The following is a 22,097-nucleotide window of genomic DNA, read 5'->3' as shown; positions in this document are numbered from 1 at the left end:
CCTCCCGCCGCCGCCGCCACCGCCGCCGCCACCCTTTCCCGCGCCGCACCCGGCACAGGCCCCGGTCCCGGCGGGCGGCTGGCCCGAGGCGGCGGGCAGCGGCGGCGGCGCGCTCCCTTCCGCCTTTTCCTGGGTCTCTCTCGGGCAGTGACGTGACGTGCTGACGGCGGGCCCGGCCCGGGGAGCTTGGCCGCTTCCACTCAGCTCCGAGCTCGGCCCCTCCCTCCCCTCCCGCCCGCCCGCCCCGCCGCAGCCGCCGCCGCGCTCGGCCCAGTCGCGCTGAGAGAGGCCGCGCCGAGCCGAGCGCCGCCGCCCGCCACCCGCACGGTAAGCAGCCCGGGAGCGGGCCCCGCCGCCCGGCCCGGCCCGGGCCTTCCCCTGCCCGCAGCAGGCCGCGGCGCAGGCCCCGAGGAGGCCGCAGGTAGGCCGCGCCAGGGCTCCGGCACCAGAGCGGGCCGCAGGGCTCGGGCCGGCGTTTTCCGCGCGCCCGGGACGGCTCTGGGCGGCGGGGACGGCGGCGGGAGGGGGGCGGGAGCGGAGGGGGGCGGTTGCGGGCCCGGGGGGAGGCGGGCGAGGTCGGTGCCAGGCCCCGGGCCCGGCCGAAGGGGGTTCGGAGAGTGTGTGGAGGAGGAGACAAAATGGCGGCGCGCGGGGGGGGGGTGGCGGAGGGCGCCGGGCGCCATCTTGAATTAATCGCTCGCCAGAGCCCGTGCCTAAGCGCAGCCCGGCCGGGCCGGAGGGGGGAGCCCCTGGTCCCGCTCTGCGCGGCGCCGGGCCGCGGGCTCCGCAGAGGGACGGCGTGCCCGCCCCGCCGCTCCCCCGCCTCTCCCTCCTCCCCGCTTGGCAGCCGGCGAGTCGCGGGGGAGCTCGGCGCTTTCCGGCCCGCGGTAGCTTCCTGCGCTGCGGCGCCGGGGCTGCTAGCCTGTCTCCCGCCTGCCCGCGGCCTGGGCCGGGCGGGTTTTTGCGCAGTCGGCGCGGCGGTGGGAGGTTTGCCCTCAGCGTCCTGCCCCGCCGCCAGCGAGGACCCAGGTGAGGAGGCGCAGTGTTCCCGGCCCTCTGGGCCCCCCCCTCGGTTGTGGCCTCTTCTCCTCCGAGCTGACCGACCCCTCTGCTGCAGAGGGCTCCAGCACAGTGGAAAGTAGTTATATCTTTAATGTAGGTTTTGTTGAGCGTTAGCTTAGGTGTCGCCTGGTGCTCAACACCTCTGTGAAATCTGGAGAAGGCCTCTTTTGTAACCAGTTTCTGCAAATACTCACACCCCTGAACTACAACAAAGAGAAAAAGACTTATTTTTTTGTTTTGTTGTTGTTTTTTTTTTTTTTACCGTACCACAATGAAAACAGCAGTGCTGATTCTCCTGCCAAAACTGAAGGAGATGCATAAAGAAATAAACAGCAAAATGATTACACTGTCACCTTTGTAACATTGTTTTTATTCCATTTATTCACCTAGTAATGGTGGGGGTTATATCCAAGATAAGGATTAGGTGCTGCAAGGAGTCTTCATTTTTAACCTTTCGTGTGTGTGATTGAGAGCATGTGTGCACATGGCATTCTCTGTAAATGGGTCACGTAGGGAGAGTTATGACACTGTAGCAGTGGTGTAGGCTGAACCCATGGTGGTCTCATGCCACCACGAAGCTTCAGACGGCTCAGGGCTCCAATCCAATTGGAACGTATGAGGCATGCTGTTTTTTTAATGTGATGTAGCAAGGCATGATGGGGACATGGTTGTGGTTGTACTCAAGTATTTTTAGTGTGGGCTGGGGCTATTGGACAAGAATGGGAAATTTTGCTGTTCTTTGCTTTATTCTAGGATGAGAGTTTCACTGTGTGGTATTTGGTTCTTTTTGCCTCTCATCCTGGATGAACAGATAAACTGTTCTTTCCTTAGAAGTACACAAAAGAGTAGTTTGTGTATTTCTTTATCCTAAGGATGGCTTTTCCAAGGTCTCCCTTCTTTTTTTTTTTTTTTTTTTTTTTCCTTCCCCAATCCCTCTTTTTTAGCTCAAATACTGACCACTTCTGTTGCATATAGAGTTATTTCCTTTTAAGTAACTTTATTTTTAAAGTTGCCCTCTCTTGACAGCTTGGTCATTTTTTCTTAGTTCATCTTGATTACCTTGCTAGGCCTATTAAGTCAAGGATTTGTTTGTGGCAGAACTATTTCATGGAACTATTTCATATCTGCATTGCTTTTCTTGACTGACTGTATTCAGGAGGAGTTTTATGGAAAAGGCCGTGTTTTGTTTGCAGAGTTTACTTTATTGCTTATAGCTTAATAGTATTCATTCCACAAATATGTGTATGACTGTTTGTCCTTTCACTTGAGAATACTGCCTTAATATTCATAAAACCAAAATCAGGCAAGTCTCTGAATAAACACATAAAAGTCATTTTGTAAGAACTGCCTTTACAGGTCGAATTAGGAGTTTTTTAGGGTTGTATTAGTTCTAAATCTACATAACAGTAGACCCAAAACAAGTAAAAGATGTATGTGTTTAGTTCTTTGTAGGGATGGAAACCCATTGCTAAGTTACCTGAGCTTTTCCCATTCTAGTTAGAAAAGCAGTTCCCAAATTACTGGGCTTTGAGCAAAGAACCATATAGATTCAGCCACTGAGGACAAAGTGTTCTCTTTCTGGGCACCTGCTTCTCTTCAAGAGTTTTGGTTCCCAAACCAGAACTGGAAATGCTTCTGTCTGCTTCATTGCCAGAACCTGCTCCTGAGGTAAGTGTTGTTGGAATATTTTGAAGAGCTGAGAGGAGTTTCTGCCCTTCTTGAAACCTTGCAGGACGAACTGCTGGAATTGCTTCTTAGCCTGAAGATAGAGTTTAGGGCAATTACCAAGGAATGTGAAGGTATTTTGGTGTGGTGCTCTCAGTGAGGCACTTTGATGTTTCTCATGTCACAGAAGAATGGTCTCACCACAGAGCTGCCACTGGGTGCAGAACCACTGGGCATACCTTCCTTTGTGTGGTGAACCTAGGAGCACTGTGCTGGTCCACTGATCAGATGAAGAGCAAACAGGAAGAAATGCAGCATTTTTTCATCTGCTGCTTAGAAAGTTCAAACCCTGAAATGGTTTCGGGATATTTTTAGGGATTTTTTTTTTTTCATCCATGGACAAATGCCTGGATGCCTTTTGGACTGCAGATTTCGAATTAGGCGCCTTTAATATTTAAACAGTTTACTTAAATCCTGTTTCAGATGCCTGACTTCTTTACCCACAGCACGCATTTCTGTGTACGAGTGGAGTCTGTGCCCTACTGGAGCATTTTTGAGGCCTCTAAGGCCCTGCAAAGGTGTAGGAATTTGCATACATGGATTTGTTGGCTGGATCTGGGTACAGAGTTCATTGTGGAAAACCTTATGTAGGAAGAAATTCAGATAAAATGCTTTATTTATTTATTTATTTATTTTCTTCTTTGGATACCGAAGCATAAATCTGTGTCCTTGTAAAGACTGAGTCTTGAAAACTCAGTTGCCTGGGAAGCTTCTCCAGTCAGTTTGTGTAGAACATTAGCCTTCATTTTGCAGAATGTCGTGCCTCTGTAGGTATAAAGAGCTGGCTAATACAGAAGAGGCCGCGCTGGTACGCAGAGTATGCAATTGAGGGTTTACTGGGCTGTCAGCACAGGTGGCTGTGTCTTTGCAAAATTGCATCATCATGAACACCACAGAAACTTGCTGGCTTTAGCAGATATCACTGGGGATTTGGGCAGCAGGGGTGAAAAAATGGTGTCAGTGGAGAAATGTTGTTGGTGGGTTTGCTCTGGAAGCTGGGATATGGTGGTTGTCTCTGAGTCCCACATGCGAGAGGACAGACAATTGGAAGATGGAGAGCCTCACAGAGACAGTGAAGAATTTGAGGAAAGGACAGGATAGAGAAAGCAGGAGTACATGAAGAATCGTAAGCAGTGGGAATTTGCGGTTGTGTGGTGGTCAGGTGGGTGGCGAAAGCAGGAAATAGAGAAAACTAATGCCAGTTCCTCCAGTGGTTGGAGGTGAACTGACACTTCAAGCTCATCGGGTTCCAGTTGATCTGAGGCCAGTACGTATGGTAATAAAGCCCTCACAAGCATAGTCATAAACAGTGTCTTGGCTTTTCTCCGAAACCTGGACAGTGAGCACTAGCTTCTGATGGGCCTCATCAGAGGAGGGAGGCCGTGAGTTTCCAACCCTTAATGACTCTGCCTCCTCCCCAGAAAATCTCCAGAAAGCTGATACACAATTTTGCTACAAATTTATGGGTAGCGTGGTTTTGTGTAAGTTATGGGAGTGTACTGTGGTTGTAAACTGGGAAGATTAAATGAGCAAATGAGCAAGTAATGGGCATCGAAAGTGCTGAGATGCTAGAAGTTAGAGAAGAGTTCACCAAGAACTAAGAACTGAAAATAACACTGAAGATGACAGCATGTTTAGGAGAGATTTGTAATGAGTTGGATGTTTGTATTCTGATGGAAGTATACAAATTTGGGCAGGAATAAATCTTTAGTAATGATTGCATGAAACTTGTTTCTTCTCTGTTCTTGTTTCTCTGGCCTAGCAGAAGTTGATCACATCAGTCGAGGAATATTTTGAAACAGATTAAGTGTTTGCTACAAATGACTGTTGCAACTTTGTGTTTTTATCCCCATAAAGACTTATGTAAATGTTAGTTGACATTATTTTGAAAAGATGATGTTTCTTATGGAAACCTTGGGCAAAATCGTAATGGTTTTTTTGTAAGCCGATTGTGAAGGTAGCAGTGAAGCTGGGAGATTCCCAGCACTGAAAAATGGCTGGGGGGTAGGAGAACTGCTGAAGTCTGTGTTGTCCACTTGTACAGAAAACATTAGGCAGCATTCTCTGCTGCCTCTTGCTGGTTCAGTATTTATGAAGCTAGTTGTCTTTAAGTGCAAGTTTACATTAGATCTTGTTTTACCCAACTAGGTTTGCCTTATCCTGATAACAGTGCTTATATGTAAAGAAAAAAATACGGAGTGGGGTTTTGAATCTAGTTAGCATTTTGACTTTGTAGTACTGATTGGCTTTTTTGGTAAGAGTGAAAGTGTTACGTGTTGAAGAAGAGTTGACGTTCTGTTGACAGACTTTGACTTTTGGCAATTTTTGAGAACTGGTGATATTTTAAATATAAAAGCAAATTGGTACATTGTCATGTGGCAGGTGTATTCTAAATATTCACACATCTGAAGTTTGAAAACTCATGGTATTATACTCTGGAAGCAGTTTACATTGTTGATTTCATTCCTGAAATGGACTGAGAGTAACTTTCTCTTGGCTGTTGTGTACTCTTTTCAGTATATGAACAGGGATGCACCAGAAGTGAAGTGTTTCAAATTGCTAGCTGCCTACCTTTAACTTCATCTTCTTCACCTTTCTTGATTTGAGAACATTGTATCCCCTGCCGCCCCCCAAAAAAAGTTGAATGTGAACTTGCTTAGGCTTTGACTTTTTGTTGTTGTTGTTCCCCATGTAAGACAATAAGGAAATCATGTTTCCATATCACTTTATTACAGCTTTTTCTATTCTGTATTTCTGGGTTTTTGACAAGTGGCCTGGGATAGTCAAGAGATTGGCCTCCTCATACTGAGTCGTGAGTGTTTGGTGTTCTGGAGCAGTAGTTGTTGAATCTAAGTGGATGTACTCCGAATGATACTTAGGCTGTCTTCAGGCCAAGAGATGTTCTCTGTTCAATTTCATATGCCCAAATTTCAGCTTTTTCTGTGATGAATATTGCACAGGCAGAGGCAACCTTCTTAGCATAATACTTATAACTTAAATAACCTTTCTTCTTTACCTTCTACAGACACTGTGACTGATGAGAGTTAAAGGCCATGGATGAAGATGGGCTTGAATTGCAGCCACATGAGCCAAATGCATTTTTTGATCCAACAGGTCTGTCAGAAGATAATACATAAATAAGAATGTACACATCAGATGCTATTAACTGCTTTTAGTTCATGTTGTCTTTGCTTAAAGGTTCTATGCTTCATCAATGCTTTTGTAAAGAGTCATCACTTCAGATTTTCATCAGCTTTTGTTACTCAAAGCAGTACAAATGAGCTACTCTTCTGTGAAGTAATAGCTATTTGGATTGGGGGAGATCCTAAAATCTGGTAACCTTTTGTTCATCATGTTGTTCATCTTAGTCATGTTACCATCTATTGAGGATTTGCTTTAACAGCTCCTGTATATCTGTCTGCCTGTTTTAATTGCTTATGAGCTATTACGATGGTTTTACTAGATGACTGCATAGTGTAAAAGCTGAAACAAAATAGAAGCAATTTCAATATTAACCACTTCATCTGAGTTAGTTTTATGATGTAAATGTTATTTTAATTGTATTTTTCAGGAGCTGATGCCACACATATGGATGGAGATCAGATTGTTGTGGAAGTACAGGAAACAGTATTTGTTTCAGATGTAGTCGACTCAGATATAACTGTGCATAACTTTGTTCCTGACGATCCAGATTCTGTAGTAATCCAAGATGTCATTGAGGATGTTGTTATTGAGGATGTTCAGTGCCCAGATATTATGGAGGAGCCAGACGTATCTGAAACTGTCATTATTCCTGAACAAGTGCTGGACACAGACGTGGCTGAAGAGGTTTCTTTGGCTCATTGCACTGTCCCAGATGATGTTTTGGCTTCAGACATAACAGCAGAAGCAATGTCTATACCAGAACATGTACTGACGAGCGAGTCAATGCATGTACCTGAAGTTGGACATGTAGAACATGTAGTTCATGATAATGTTGAAGAAGCAGATATTGTCACTGATACTTTGGGAACAGATGTTGTTTCTGAAGAAGTCTTGGTGGCAGACTGCGCATCGGAAGCAGTGATCGACGCCAATGGGATCCCTGTGGAACATCAAGATGAGAAGGGCAACTGTGAAGATTACCTGATGATTTCTCGTAAGTGTCTGGGTAAAGCCATCAAAATGTTTATGATATGGGCTTGGGTGATGCTCAGAATATCTGAATGAAGGCTTACAACAGAACCAAAACCAGATTTTCTGTATTATTTAACGAAATGCAGGTCTCTCTAATATGCTTAAATTGAGGTATTCTTAGGAGTGCATACCAGCTAAAACTTCTGGTGAAATTGATGGAGAGAACTACTGGCAAATGGATGACTGATTATAGATATGAACAGTAGAGTAAGAATTCCAGTAAACTGTATGCCATATACTTAGTAAGAAGTGAAAGAAAATAAATGTGACATTGCTTGGACAACCGTTTATGTACCGGTTACTAAGATTACTGCCAAGTCAATAAGAAAACCTAAAACTTATTTAATGGAAAAGAGAAAGTCAGAAAGGTGATTCTTAGAAGCTTGAAACAACAATTTATCCTTGTCTTTTTTTTTCTCTTTTATTTCTGTGAAGACCTCTCCTTCCACACCATTTACAGTTAGATACAAACAACAGTGTATTTTGCTTTGCTTTTTTAGGATGTGGTCTTTTCTTTATTAAGCAAGGGACAGAGGTGTGCTGCTAATTAAAAGAGCTCATAGCTGAGAAGCAGTTGTGAATATCTTAGTCTTTGGTAGAGCAGTAGCATGATCCATTGGATTCACATTTCAGAAGGCTTAGAAAGTGGTCAAACACAGCGTATTATCAGTCTTTTTTCTACTGAGGATATTCATTAGTGTGGAGTATAGCCTATTCTAAGTATGTTACCTGTTGTAGTGTTTGCTTAGTGCAGCACCTAGGAACATCAAAGTGTCACTACTGAATGTGTTCTTCATAGAAATAGGAAAGCTTTGTTATGCTGATACACTTAATTGCAACTCCAGGCATTTCACTTTTGTCCAGCATTCAATAACTCTGTTGATGAGGCATGCTTTTTGCTCTTTTTCAGTTAACTTTTTTTTTTTTTCCTTGTTTTTGTTTTGCTTTGGGTACTTCCTTTGACATGTAAGATAATTTGTTTTAATTTTATATTCTGTGCTTTCGGATTTTAATGTTGCTTCTCCTTACCTAGGATCACTGCATTTCTTAATTTATCATCTCTTGAGTTCCTTGAGTAACCTTGTGCAGCCATGTTTTGAGTTTATATGAGGTACAGTTAATTCTCTATTATCTGGGAAAACAATGAAATGGGATAATGCAATATATGGATAACACAAAATATTGTAAAATTAAGCTGCAGGAACATATCAAAGTGGGGAGAGGAGGGGTCAGGAATGCTGCTCCCTGAAACATTGTGTATCCAAGCTGATAAATGCTATAGATTGAAATCTATATGCAGTATGCTGCATGTAGAGCTTTCCAGTTCTGGTCCCCACTTAGGTCAGATGAAATTAAGCTTAAATGCTTCTGCACATGCAGCATAGTTAGGCAGCAAAGTGGATAACCCACTCATGGAATTGAGACCTGACTGTAAGGGCCTTGCTAGTGATAGTTACGTGTTTTGTATCCTCTAGTTCTTCCAAATGCTGTCTCACCTTCTCTGCTCACCCTTCCCCTACAGCTTTGAGAGCTGTGAAACCTCTGAGACTGCAAACACAGGAACACTTGGCATACCATTGTCTGCATTCATTTAAGGGGGAGGGGTGGATAGAGAAGTCTCCCATTCAGCCGTTTCTGGTGTAGCGCCGTAAAGGGTTGATGGCAGAGGGATGAGGACAGAAAGTATTTCTTGATGCCATGTGGTGTGATCCCTAAAATACCCAGCTAGCAGGGAAGCTTGTTAGATACAGGTGTCATCAGCAGCTTGTACCAGACAGAAAACAGGAATCTGATTGTTTTGCTGAGATAGTCTCCATTTTCACATGTTTCTCCATATGTATTTCTATGCTTTGATACTCTATTTAGCATTAAACTCCTCTTTAGGGTCTTGCAAAGTAATTTCTTTAGATTCGGAACCAGGCAGCATTTAAAACGTTTGTTTTTGTTACCAAACACGTATCTTCTGTATTTGTGTTTAAAATGTTAAATATGTACTACTGCTCATTTTAAAGGGAAGTTCCCTATTACCACCTACTGTGTTTAAAGCCTGCATAACAAGTTCTTCTGGTTGCAGAGTCAGAGGCTAGTGCTTTCCCGTCAAGTAAAGGCAATCTTTCCAAATAGTCTCTTGGCTGTGTGGAAAACATTATCTGAATTCATTTCCTTTTTTTTTCTTTTTGCATCAGCAGTTATGTGTGTTTATTGATCTTTTCTGATGACTGTCTCAGTTCTTCAGCTGTAGGTGGTTTTTAAAAGGAAGTAAAATCAACTCTGGTTTTTATTTATTCATCTTAACCTGTAAGCTCATGCTTGATTTTGGCAAACCTCCTTGAGCTGCTGGGGTGGATGCTGGAATATCGTTTTGTCGGCCATTACAACAGCCAAATGCAGCTGCTTCCCAGAGCTAGGAGGCAAACGTTAGGGATGGTTTTGTCCATATTCTTTTATCCAGCTGCTTGTGAAGCAGGTGGGGACACTTTGGGTTCTTTCTGTCGCCATAGGTTTCTCAGTCTGTGTTCCTGACAGAAGATCACAGACCAAACCTTTTTGCTGTCTTTTTCCTATCTTTTGGCTTTCTTGAAATGTTTGTGTTCTTGTTCCTAATGAACTGAGCCTGCACAATTTTTTTTTTTCAAATAAGATAATTTCTTCACTTTTATCCTGAAAATACTGGTTTCAGAATGACTAATGTGCATGTACTTCAGTGTTTGTGTTTCTGCCTTCTTTTTTGGTTTCACGCTTTTTGGCATCTTAAGTGAGTGTAGTCCCTGTGGATTCCATTGTGTGACTTTCTTTCAATAAAACTAAGTTTTTCTTTACCTCCAGGATGATGTTCTTTGGCACAGCTTCTATTATCACTTGCTGATTGATATATGCACCTTTTTTTCTTGGATACTTTGCCCTCAAGCCTCCTTTTTTGGTCTGCAGTAGATTTGGGACACAGGAGGGCTGAGTCAGGTATATGCTCATTCATCAGAGAATGCAAACTGCTACTAATTAGTTGCTTGAAAAAGATTCAGGGAGGTTTGATAAATCAGTTATTTCACGTAAGGCTTAACAAGTCAGTTCATAGGGATTGCCCATAAAGTTTGATCAGGAAAGGATAAATTGTGTTCTGACTCACATCAATCCGCCTTGTTTGGTAGTGATTCTCTGAGGGCCTGTAAAATCATCTCTCCCCATGTAAAACAGTAATGCTGAGATAGGTGGTAGTTAGCAAAACCAAAAACAAACAAACAAAAACCAGCACTTGCTGACAAAGGAGAGTTGTACTGTATTAAAGAAACTAAGGTTTTTGCTTGTTTGATTTTATTTATTTGTTTTTAACAGTTTGGCAAAGTAAGAGGCTTGAACTAGTTCCAAAAGAGAAGGAAATTGTACTCTGGTATTCTTGTATTTAATTGCAATAAAAACAGCAAGGCACCAAGTGGCTTTGGTCAGAGGAGTGTAGGTAGAGGGAAGGGTCACCTTGCAAATTTAAGTTGGACTTTTATAAAGTTAAGTGATGTATCCAAATGCAGAGAATTTGTCCTTTGACCGAGTTAGATGCATCTTTGCATGCTGTATCTAACCAACTAATGCGTTTCACCACAGGAGTCAGAGTCCAGGGTACTCAAAGAGATGCAGTAATGACTGTGACTTTATGTAGATTTAGGGGAAGCACATCTGTTCTCATCCATGAATAACATGCCTAGGTTGAAAGGAATGGATCTTGTACACAAAGCCATAATGTTCATGCCTTCACTGCTGCCATACTGTGGTTGACTTCTAGTTGACTTCTGCCATACAGCAGACTTCTAATCAAGAAAACAAAATGTTTTAGTTTGCTTTTCTGGTGTAACTAGTGTAAATCCCTTCTCCTCACCTTTTTTTCCCTTGAGGCTCTTAAAGATTCAGGAAATCCTTTGTTTTCCTGCAAGGCAGAACTTGTTGCCATGTGTTCTGCTCGGCCTTCAGAAGGGCTCCAGCAGTTGTTGCAGATGGGCTGCTCGGGAGGTCACCGTGAGAGGGAGGGAAAGTTCCCTCTGCTGCCTCTGAGCTCTCTGTTTTGTGGTCTGGGGAGAAGAACCAGAAGGGTGAGTGAGAGTTAGATGCTACGGAAGTGCTCCTTGATTGCTGCCCTGAGGGGAGCATCAGACTCTTAAGGGTATGCTGTTGCTCATGTGTAATGGGAAGGCATTGAAATGAAAATAGAGCAGATTTCTCTTTTCCCACAGGTTAGGAAACCTACTTTGCCATTAAAGAAATAACTGGATGGTAAAAATAACTGAAGTGGGCTAGGAATTCTTTGTTATCAGGCGAGGTACAAGTGAAATGTTTGTACCGCGGATAACTGAGCACTCTGTCTGGGGAATGCAGGGTGCTTTTAATTATTTCAGTAAAAGCAAGAGAGTAAACTGTGTCCTTTGTCATTAAGAAGAGGTAAATAGGGTAGTTTCTTTTGTGTATTGGAATATCACTACTCTTATTTTTCTCGGATGTGATTTAAGTTTAATAACAACCCATTGTGTCTACTTGAAAAGTAGTGGTCTCTTTATAAGTTAAACTGATGATTTTAAGGTTGGTCAGATTGGCTTTTTTTGTGTGTTTTGTAATTTCAAGGAGGAAGATGTGTGGGATCCTTTAATGGACTGTGAGTTTGAATGAAAACTGTGAACATCATGGGAGCTTCAGTTTCTAACTTTGATCAGTGAAGTAGTTATGAATATGAATATTTTTTTCTGATTGTGTAACTGAGATATGTGGCAAATGTAGAAATGTAAGGAAAGTGTTAAATAGAAATCAGATTTCATAAATGCTACCAGAGGGTTAAAGAATCTGTATAGATAAATGCTGATGCATATCCATAGGACAAAATATTGTGAAAGTGGTGCCTTGTGTGATAGATACCCCTTCTCTTTTGCTTTATTTCTCTCTTCCTATCTTCTATTCCATGCTATTCTATTTTCTTTCCATGCTCCTTTTCTTCATGCTTCCTGTTACTATCCTGCAAATACTATTACTTTTTCGGGTCCTTCAAGGACTTAGTTTTTCACTTCTTACCATCTGTCGGAGTGATCATTTTTTTTCCCTTTTGTATGAGAAAAGTTGGCATAGTACTTCTACAGATCAATTTCATTACATTTGAATGGTGCTGTTAAACAGTTCTTCGATTGAGAGACCGAGAAATGTTCAGCGTGGAGAAGATTGAGGGGATCTTATCAATGCTTATCAATATCTGAAGGGCAGATGTCAAGAGGGTGAGGGCGAGGTTTTTTTCAGTGGTGCCTAATGACAGTACAAGGGGCAGTGGGCACAAACTGGAATGCACAAAGGTCCACCTGAACATGAGGAAGATCTTCCTTAATGTGAGAGTGGCAGAGCACTGGAGCAGGCTGCCCAGGAAGGTGGTGGAGTCTCCTCTAGAGGTGCTCCAGTGCTGCCGGTAAACTTTTCTCTGCAACCTGTCATAGGGAGTCTGCTTTAGCAGAAGGCTGCACTAGGTGATCTCTAGAGGTCCCTTCCAACCCACACGGTTCTGTGCTTTTAAAAATACTGTTGAGTATGGACCGAAGTCAGGGATAAACAAATTAGAAATTGTGTAGGGAACTTTATTTTAATCACATCATTTAAACATGCTTTTGAACCTTGGAGAATTTACTTCAAAGAATAAACAGAGTGTATTTTTAAGGTCCAGAATTCTTCTGTTGTGTAAATATTATCAGTGGATATTTCTATATGTATTCTGTTTTTTGTTGAAAGAAACCAACCTGTTCCATACAGTGCATGTAGGTTTTTCTCTTCAATTGCTTCAGCATAATTTTCCTTCCTCGATGTTCCAGCATCAGTTGAACTTGGTGGCAGACTTCCCCTTTGGCTTCAGCGGTGTAAAATCAGTCTACGCTGATTTGAAAGCCTTCCAAGTACACATGTGTGACACTGGTAACAGCCAAGTTAAAGGAGAGCAACTACACTTATCTAGTAGGGACAAAAGCAAGTCTTTTTGTCAGAGTTGCAGTGAAATTTGGTGTTTGATGCGTATACCGAAGAACTGATAGAAGTCCACTCAATAACAGCACGTGTAACTGGAGAGCTACACTGTTAATGTGATTCAAATCAACAATTAAAAGTTTTTACTTCTGAAATGCTTTGGGGTTCAGCTGAAGGACATTAAGTAGTCCCTTGCTATCATTTTTTTAAATACTATACTCCTTGACAGGAACTGTAGAACTGTCACAGATTCTGAACTTGGAATAAGAGTATTAAGAATTTTTTCTGCTGCTGTTCTTGTGAGGGGAGAGAGAGAAGCTAATTTATTTTAGTGCTCATTAATACATTTAACTTTATTCATATTTCTTTTTGAATAATGGTGCCATGTTGAGAAGATGTGCAGTCACTGAGTAGTAAAGTTGCGCTGTAGTTATGAGGGTAGTTTTGTGAGTGCCAGTGAAATGAGCACACTGTATTAAAAGTTCTTATGTGCTAAGCATGGTAGCTAAAAATGCTGCAGCAGTTACTGTTCTTATGCATCTTGTTAGTGTACGTCTTATACCTTCATGTTATGAATCAAAGCTACACTCAGCCTCTGAGGGAGCCGGATCTGCCTTTAAATGTAGTTAACAGTGAACTCACCAATTTCCAAGGCATGTTGTCACATGAAGAATTCTTAAATAATCTTAACGCTGTGAGAAAGTTGTGGAGCTTTTGGAACTGGAAGATCGTGTAGAGGTTTTGAAATACTAGATTGGATTTTGCTAGTGCATAGTTAGCATTTTTTTTCTTGAACACCCATGCTCAGTAAAGTAAGATGGTGTGTGTGTGCATGTGCCCGTGTAGAGTGTGTCTTAAAATCAGAAATATGTTCCTTAGAAAACTGGCTGCTTGCCATGTTTGTGTGGGAGGCCCAGGCAAGTTATGGCAGTTCATGCTGGAGCTGAGTGTCAGCTCACTTCTGGGAGGGAGAAAAGAAAATTTGAGATGATAGTCAGGAGAGTTTGTAGGACCGCGGTATAAAATCCAGTGCAGGTCCCCTCTGGTCACGGTGCTGTGAGTTGGATAGGTGCTGCTTTGAAACTGTGAGTGGCTGAGAAAAGGTGCAGCAGAAAAAGTGTTAATAACACCGCCTTGCAAGAAACCAGACTGAACTGGCAGAAATAGTGCCACTTACATTAGAGGGAGTCGAGCAGCAGATAATGCTTTGGAAAATAACTGGTTAACAGCTTATTAGATGCGAAAGGGAAAGCAGCTGAAACTGAGAATACGTAAAATTACACCACAGAGTAAGTACTAATGTGCTGTTCCTTGCTACCACCATCTTGCTGCAGATTACCATTTCCCTAGTAGTGTTGCCAGGTGTGGTGCTCGTGCTTCTAGGCATGCAACACACTTGCACTTTCCCCTTAACTGGAAGACGTGGTTTGAATTTATTTGCTTACTGACATTGATTTCAAGGATATGAAAAAGAATTATGTACGGGTAGGTTATTTTTCACAATGTAATTTTAAACCGCTTCCAAATTTGAGAAATAAAATTTTTCATAAATCTGTCTGTATATGGCTGGATAATTTTAATAACTTGTTTTTGTAGTGGATGATGCTGGTAAGATAGAACATGAAGGTTCTGCTGAAATTACCATGGAAGCAGAGTCAGAAAGTGGATCTTGTAAAGTGGATGGCATTTGTCCAGAAGTCATCAAGGTCTATATATTCAAAGCAGACCCTGGAGAAGATGATTTAGGTAAAAAATGCTCATTTTAGAATACTCCAACCTGACATGTGAAATTTTGCATAATTAGAGACGATGATTTCTCTCAAGTCAGCTGTAAGGAGCTGTGGGTCTAAATGTGAAAGAGTTGCAAACTTTCAGTTTTCTGCAGTTTAGAATAGAACTTGAACAAAACGTATTAAAATATTTTGTCCTGGTCTTCCTAATTAGGGGGCACAGTAGACGTTGTGGAAAGCGAGCCAGAAAATGATCATGCAGTTGGCTTACTTGATCAAAATAGCAGTATTCGTATTCCAAGGGAGAAAATGGTTTACATGACCGTAAATGATTCTCAGCACGAAGACGAAGATTTAAGTAAGTAGGTGGCTTTCATTTGGGAACAGGGATTTTCACTTTTAGCAGTGCAGTTCTTATTAATTTTTTTCTTGATTTCTGTTTCTCTTAGATGTTGCAGAAATAGCCGATGAGGTTTATATGGAAGTGATAGTAGGAGAGGAAGATGCAGCAGTCGCCCATGAACAGCAAATTGATGACAATGAGATTAAAACTTTCATGCCAATAGCATGGGCAGCAGCTTATGGTAAGTAATATTCACAGAATTCTTCCTTGTGACACTACGAGAAAATACTGGGTTGGTTTTTGGAGGGCAGTGGAGTGTCTGTGCTTTTGTGCTTGTTTTAGTCTAAGAATTGTTTCTGAACGTAATGAGGCTTAAAATTAAAAAGAGAAGAAGAGAGAAGCTGTAAAACAGGCTTCTTTCTGTTCCTGTTTTATCAGACCTTTTCCTTCATGTTGTCATGATGTGGAAGGGGAAGTGCACAACCTTTCAGTTGAAAAATTGCATCTCAAGTACACTTGTCTTTCACAGTTTTAGTATACATTGATGGGGAATAGGACTCTGAGTATTTTTATTTGGGAAAGAAAAAAGCAGATGGGAATATGTAGGATTCAGTGTAACTGTGAAGAGCATTCCTGGCCTCTAGCTTGGTTTAAGTGTTTTCTGGAAGGAACATATGAATATGTGATTTCACAAATGGAAATAACTAATTAACAAAAAAGATGCTGGAGGGACACATCTTAAAATTATAACAGAACCTTGAGAATATTTATTGAACATTAGTATCTGAGCACCAGCTGGTGCTTAAACTGATTTCCAAAACTTACATAGGCTATTAGAGCAAAATCTCATCTTAGGAATTTTTCTTTATTGCTCTCATTCTCCTCCTGAACGTACTTTGAGTAAACAAAGCAGAAGAAATAGTAGAGTTGAGGACAAAACTTAGATTATGTGTCTGCATGATATGAATTTTGGTGATAGTGTCAGTAAGCTACTGACAGGGAAGTGCTAAGAATGCAAAACGGGGCTGAAATTGTGGATGTAAGTCAAGTGAGGGCAAGATTTCAGGGAGCAGTGTGTGGTGAAAAGTGCTTAGGAGGTGGATGGTAATGCACCCAGAGCCTTACCTTTGGCTGAATGTTGTTGAGCATAGTTTCAGTGCAGAGGAAAGGATGGAAGTCAGGCTGAGTGGGAATTCAAAATGAAATGAAGTGAACTCGAAAACAGTTGTAGAAAGAATGTTCAGTGATTATGGAGAAGGAGGATAAGGTTGAGCAGACTGCTAAGAACACTGAGAAAGAATTTAAAGTGGAGTTATGAACATAGGAAACAGTAGAGCGATTGTGTCATCAGCAGCAAGCAACCTAACGTGCAACTTGAGAGGTGGTGGATAAGGGAAGAAATAATGAAGCATGAAGGCATTAGAATGGCTGAGGTTTGTCATTTGCATTTCGCAGAGCTCTTCTCCACTTCAAGAGGTATTAAAAGCTGACAACAAATGGGATCTTACAACGGCAAACCTGTTTCATTGCTGTATCATAGCAAAGCACCATTCTTCTATGTATTATATTCCAAAAGCTCTATGCTTTTATTCTAGTATAAGAAAATGTTTAAGGCTTTCTTTTTTGTGTGTTACCATCTAGAAGGACACTTCATACACCTATTGCAAATTGTACTATCTGTGTGTAAGATGTGAAACTTTTATTTTCAACATTTACATCCCTTGCCATGTTTGCTGTTCACCAGTTGGGCTAGCAGATCAGAATCTTCAGGCTCTGCCCATGGCTGTTACTGGTTCTATTTCTTTTTGCATTCAGGCATGAATGTTCATTCACAGCACTCTACAAAGAGAACAGCTACTGAGCATCTTACGCTGTCTCCCACTTTAGTCTTTCTGTCTTGTGTGCATGCTATTCTTATAAACACAAAGCTCTGTGAGGCAAAGGTTGTTTTCTCTGTGTTACATATGCTCTCTGTTTCCAGTAGGAATAGTTTGTGTTAAAATAGAGGTGTGCAAAGAGCGTGTATTGTACTTCACGTGTCAGTTTATGGGCTGTTCAGAATAATTGACTGATCACAGTTCCTGTTTTGAAACTTACTTTGGGAACTTCAGTGAGGTGAATTCAGATGCCCCAAAGTGAATGAGAGCAGATGTGGATGTATTTCAGGGCTGCTGAAGACCATCAGGCACAGTAAACATTCTGACCTGTTTTTGTTTACTGATATTAAACATCTGGGGTGTAATTAGTAGCCAAAGAAATGCAAAAAAATGTGCACTTAAACTCTTTATGAAATGGAAAGCCATTTATTCCTGTAAATTGTGTACTCCTGTAAAATTAGTTTTATGGAGCCAGGGCTTCCAGGTTGACATCATAGTACCAAGAATAGTTCATCAGTTACATACAAAGCATTTTTTTAACTCATCCTGTATGTTAGGATGCTTTTAATTAAATGTCAAAACGATAGCTTATCTTCTTTTTTTTTTTTTTTAAGTATCATTATAGAGTTTGTTGCTCAAATAATCTGTGGTGTGGTGACAGGAGGTAACTTTTAAACTTGCTTTGTTAGGTAATAATAACGATGGCATTGAAAGTCGGAATGGCACTGCAAGTGCTCTTTTGCACATAGATGAGTCAGCGGGACTTGGGAGACTGGCAAAGCAAAAACCAAAGAAGAAAAGGAGACCTGAGTCCAGGCAGTATCAAACAGGTAGGTCGTGGCTGTCTGCGTGCTTGCCTGTAAGCAAATGCTTTGCTGATAGGATGTGTAATGCCTTTTAAAAAGGAATACTTAGAGCATTGTTTTGTTAGCAACACTTCTAGATCATGGAAGTGTGCAAATTTTCTTTTGAAGTTTTTTAATAAAACAGTAGCATAGCAAAAACTTTAAAAAAAAAAAAAAAGGAAAAGAAAAGATGAACTTCACTTGCTACACTGATTTTAATGTGTATTGAAATTAACGTTTTTTAAAGATAAGGTTAGATTGATAAACAGTACTCAGTACTTTTAAAAAACCTTCTTGTCTTCATTGAAGACAAGAACAATACACTTTGTTATACCAGCTCAGCTGGTAAATATGAACATTGTATTTTTTGGTAGATAGCTTTAATAAATGCCCTTTTCTTTTTTAATTGTGAAGTAAATTGCCTCAGTGTTCATTCCAGTGTTCTTACTTGCATCTGTAAGAACAAATATGCTATTTTGGTATTATTTGGTTTCTGCTACTACTGTGTTACATTTTGAAGGGCTTATTTGGTCTGATAAAGTTGAAAGGGAACACAACTTTTCTTTAGTAGTCCTGCCTTAAATTATACTAAAAGTTTCTTTCCAAATCATGACTTAACCGTAGGAGTTCTGTTTTGTCTATCTCTGAATAAGTAAACCCAGCAAGTCTTAATTTTCAAGTTGGCTTTTTCTATTTCCAGCTGCATACTCAGTTCTCCTAAAACATTTTTGAGTAAGAAAGCTTTTTAGCATGCCTAGACAAAATCAGGATAAACAAATCAGACTGATGAGCAAACAAGTTCCAAAGCTTTGAGGTATCTTTGTGTGAATCGTGTTCTCATTGATCCCTGCTTGGTACCTCTTCAGATTATAACTGACAGATGGCACAAGAAGGAGGTGTTAGTTTGGGGACGTATGAATTGTAGTCAATGGTAGGTGGCTGAACTGCCAAATCTGCAGATTCATGAAAGGTCAAAGAAGATGGTGTGATAGGCTTACTATGTAATGCTGAATGAGCTGCCTGCTGCTCCTTGCTCTGGTATTGACTTTTGTGTGTGTTCAGTGTGTGATCTCAGAATTACTTGAGCTGATGAACGGTTGGATATGCTTTGGTTATCTCCATCTGAAATCAGTATTTCCTTTCTCCTGATGATGATAATAGATGAAAATGTTAATTCTCTTCATTTCTTCTACTTAGTCCAGTAACAAGCTTGGTTATTACATAGCAAAGCGTGTGTGTCTGACTCGATCTTACTTAGCAATTCAGGTTGGTGTTAAGGTTGAAAGGAAAGAATGGACTGAAGTATAGAGTTGTTGAAAGGGTTTTCTTTGTTGTTTTTCAGCAATAATCATTGGCCCCGATGGTCATCCACTGACAGTTTATCCCTGCATGATTTGTGGAAAGAAATTTAAATCTAGAGGTTTCTTGAAAAGGCACATGAAAAACCACCCAGAGCACCTTCTTACTAAGAAAAAGTACAGATGCACAGACTGCGATTACACTACGAATAAAAAAATAAGTTTACATAACCACTTGGAGAGTCATAAGCTGACCAACAAAACAGAAAAGCTTATTGAGCGTGATGAGTGTGGGAAAAGCTTCTCTCACGCGGGAGCGTTATTTGCGCACAAGATGGTGCACAGGGACAAAGGAGTGAATAAAATGCACAAGTGCAAATTCTGCGACTATGAGACAGCAGAACAAGGATTGCTAAGTCATCACCTTTTAGCTGTTCACAGCAAGAACTTTCCTCATATTTGCGTGGAGTGTGGCAAGGGATTTCGTCATCCGTCGGAGCTGAAGAAGCACATGCGAATCCACACTGGTGAGAAACCCTACCAGTGCCAATATTGCGAATACCGATCTGCCGACTCTTCTAACTTGAAAACTCATGTAAAGACTAAACATAGCAAGGAAACGTCGTCCAAGTGTGATATTTGTTTCCAGACTTTTTCAGATACCAAAGAGCTACAGCAGCATACACTTATGCATCAAGAGAGCAAAACACATCAGTGTTTGCATTGTGACCATAAGAGCTCAAACTCGAGTGATCTGAAACGACATATAATTTCAGTCCACACAAAAGACTATCCCCATAAGTGTGATATGTGTGATAAAGGCTTTCACCGGCCTTCGGAACTGAAAAAACACGTGGCGGCTCACAAGGGTAAAAAATTACACCAGTGCAGACATTGTGACTTTAAGATTGCGGATCCGTTTATTCTGAGTCGCCACATACTCTCAGTTCACACAAAGGATCTTCCATTCAGGTGCAAGAGATGTAGGAAGGGCTTTAGGCAACAAAATGAGCTGAAAAAACACATGAAAACACACAGTGGCAGGAAAGTTTATCAATGTGAGTACTGTGAGTATAGCACTACAGACGCCTCAGGCTTCAAACGGCATGTTATTTCCATTCATACAAAAGACTACCCTCACCGATGTGAGTATTGCAAGAAGGGTTTCCGAAGGCCTTCAGAGAAGAACCAGCACATTATGCGGCATCATAAAGATGTTGGGCTGCCTTAAAGTCTCTTTCACAGACTTATGGCTGGAATTGCAAAGGAATTTTGCCTTTCGGGCAGTTAGCTTATTTTAAAGCCAATCACCTGCGATCACACACACACACATGGAAAAAAAAAAAAAAACCAACAAAAAAATACCCCCATACTGTGCATTTGATTTGTTGCTGTATAAAAATAGGATTATTGCTTCTAGTTGACTTTTATACCTTTTGTTCAATAGCGTGTTCTGAATTCTATTCAGTTTGTTTAATAAATGAAGAAAAGATGGCAACAATAAAGTTGCATTTAATAAAGTAAACCCTGTCTCTTAATGAATTTTTCAGCCGTAATAGTTTAAGTATATTTATCTTACTGACCTCGTTGATACTCACAGTGTCCATGTTAATGCAGTTCTGTTGTGAATTTTAAAACTATGAAATTTCTCTTGCTGAAATTGTCAGAGGTGTGTATGAAATGGGGAATTGTAATGCTAAAGTCACTAGGGCCCACCTGATTGTCTTGTTCTGACTATACAGACTTTGTGGCAAGTTAACTGTGTTACCTTTAAGGAGTTACACGTCTCACTTTATTGCGGGAAAACTTCTGCGTTTAAATTCAGGTTTCAAAGATAAGATTTTAAAATGGTTTGGGGCATTTTTTTTTTTTTTTAATCTTTGACAAATTTAGAAGTATGCTCAAACATGCTTATTGTTCTGTGCTTCTTTGTCTTGGAAAGGTTTTGCGTGTTACAGAGTTGTTGTTTTTTCCTTTCAGTTTACTGCTGGCTTGGTATAGGAAACATGACATACTGTTGTTCCATTTGCAGAGTTAATAGGTCGCAACTGTCTGTACGTGCCGGTAAATGTACCTCAGTTGTAATGGTTTTCTGTATATTAGCATTTCTTTGGAAGAACAGTGTGTTGTTTGAGTCACATTTCTATTCTGAGTTGACTTAGAATAAAATTTAAGACCAAGAGGTGCCTCGATTTTGGACATGAGATGCTGACATTGAGAGCTTCAGAGGGTCGGAACAGGGCAGTCGCGTTCATAAGGAGTAGAGGTGTTTTCATGTAGCTGTCCTTCATCAGAACAGTAACTTAGGATAGTAGCAGAACTGTTTCTAAATTGAATGTTTTTCCTGAGCCATTAGCAGCTGTGTTGAGCTGCTGCTTATTAATGAGTACAGCATCCAGAATTAACCCAGTTCTTGTAATCTGTTTATAAACAGCTGGGAGAACATTACAATTATTATATGCAGTTTTGCCACCTGAAGACTATTACAAAGCAGTGCTGTATCATTTGCTAATTGCAGAGTAAATAAGTGTACAAAGTGTGAAGTCATGTACGTTAACAACAACTGTTGGGCAGAAATAGAAAAAAAGATTTCATTATATGTCAGATCATAGGGCCCAGACCCGCTCCCCTTTCTCAGATCCCCCCTGAAGTTGCCAGCTGGCTGTGCATTGCAGAATTTGGACCCGATTTGGATAGATCTGAAACCAGCCATTCACTAACTAACGGCAAAGATTCAAAGCCCATCCCAGTGCTTTCCCTTGTTTGTAGGCAGGTGAACGTCCTGTTAAACAGGAATTTCAGTAACCCTTTCAATTTTGGGGCCATTAAGGGACAAAGGTTTCCTCTCAGATGTGCACCTTCTAAACATTCTGTATTTGGTTTTGTTACCAAATCCTTGTGTTTCACCGTAAGCTTCAGTAGTTGTGTTTATTTCGCTGGTTCAGGAGAGCCTAAAGCCCCGTCCCTGCCTTGTACAATGCTGCTGCTTTGGATGCTGCCTGCCAGTGCCCCCAGGCTTGTGCCGTGCGTAGCCCTGCCAGCGGCTGGCCGTCACCTCAGTGCGTAGCGCT

General features: G+C 41.2%; 1 protein-coding gene across 5 annotated transcripts; it reads left to right on the top strand.

Moving 5' to 3' along the window:
* The first annotated feature begins 55 nt into the window (after nucleotides 1–55).
* Nucleotides 56–20,551, top strand: ZFX (zinc finger protein X-linked). 5 transcript variants are annotated; one of them, XM_031599296.2, is made up of 8 exons: nucleotides 56–327; nucleotides 5,813–5,901; nucleotides 6,359–6,925; nucleotides 14,530–14,679; nucleotides 14,878–15,021; nucleotides 15,113–15,247; nucleotides 17,573–17,713; nucleotides 19,071–20,551. In XM_031599296.2, the coding sequence occupies exons 2-8, from the start codon at nucleotides 5,841–5,843 to the stop codon at nucleotides 20,255–20,257; spliced, it is 2,385 nt and encodes a 794-aa protein (XP_031455156.1). In that variant the 5' UTR covers nucleotides 56–327; nucleotides 5,813–5,840; the 3' UTR covers nucleotides 20,258–20,551. The 5 variants fall into 5 exon arrangements, with proteins under 5 accessions (XP_031455156.1, XP_031455158.1, XP_089980508.1 ...); XM_090124366.1 differs by lacking the exon at nucleotides 56–327 and adding an exon at nucleotides 352–421; XM_090124372.1 differs by lacking the exon at nucleotides 56–327 and adding an exon at nucleotides 554–1,029.
* The last annotated feature ends 1,546 nt before the right edge of the window (nucleotides 20,552–22,097 follow it).

Source organism: Phasianus colchicus, chromosome 1 (assembly GCF_987193195.1).
Source record: "Phasianus colchicus chromosome 1, bPhaCol1.hap1.1, whole genome shotgun sequence".
NCBI lineage: Eukaryota > Metazoa > Chordata > Aves > Galliformes > Phasianidae > Phasianus > Phasianus colchicus.
Note: the sequence above shows the minus strand (reverse complement) of the source record. Positions and strands in the feature narration are given on the sequence as shown.

What these genes read in the sequence shown, in the direction of transcription:
- ZFX (XM_031599296.2), top strand. Translation starts at nt 5,841, where the DNA reads ATGGATGAAGATGGGCTTGAATTGCAGCCACATGAGCCAAATGCATTT. An exon ending in TGCATTTTTTGATCCAACAG is followed by an intron (nt 5,902 to 6,358) that starts GTCTGTCAGAAG and finishes TGTATTTTTCAG; the next exon opens with GAGCTGATGCCACACATATG. An exon ending in GCACGAAGACGAAGATTTAA is followed by an intron (nt 15,022 to 15,112) that starts GTAAGTAGGTGG and finishes TGTTTCTCTTAG; the next exon opens with ATGTTGCAGAAATAGCCGAT.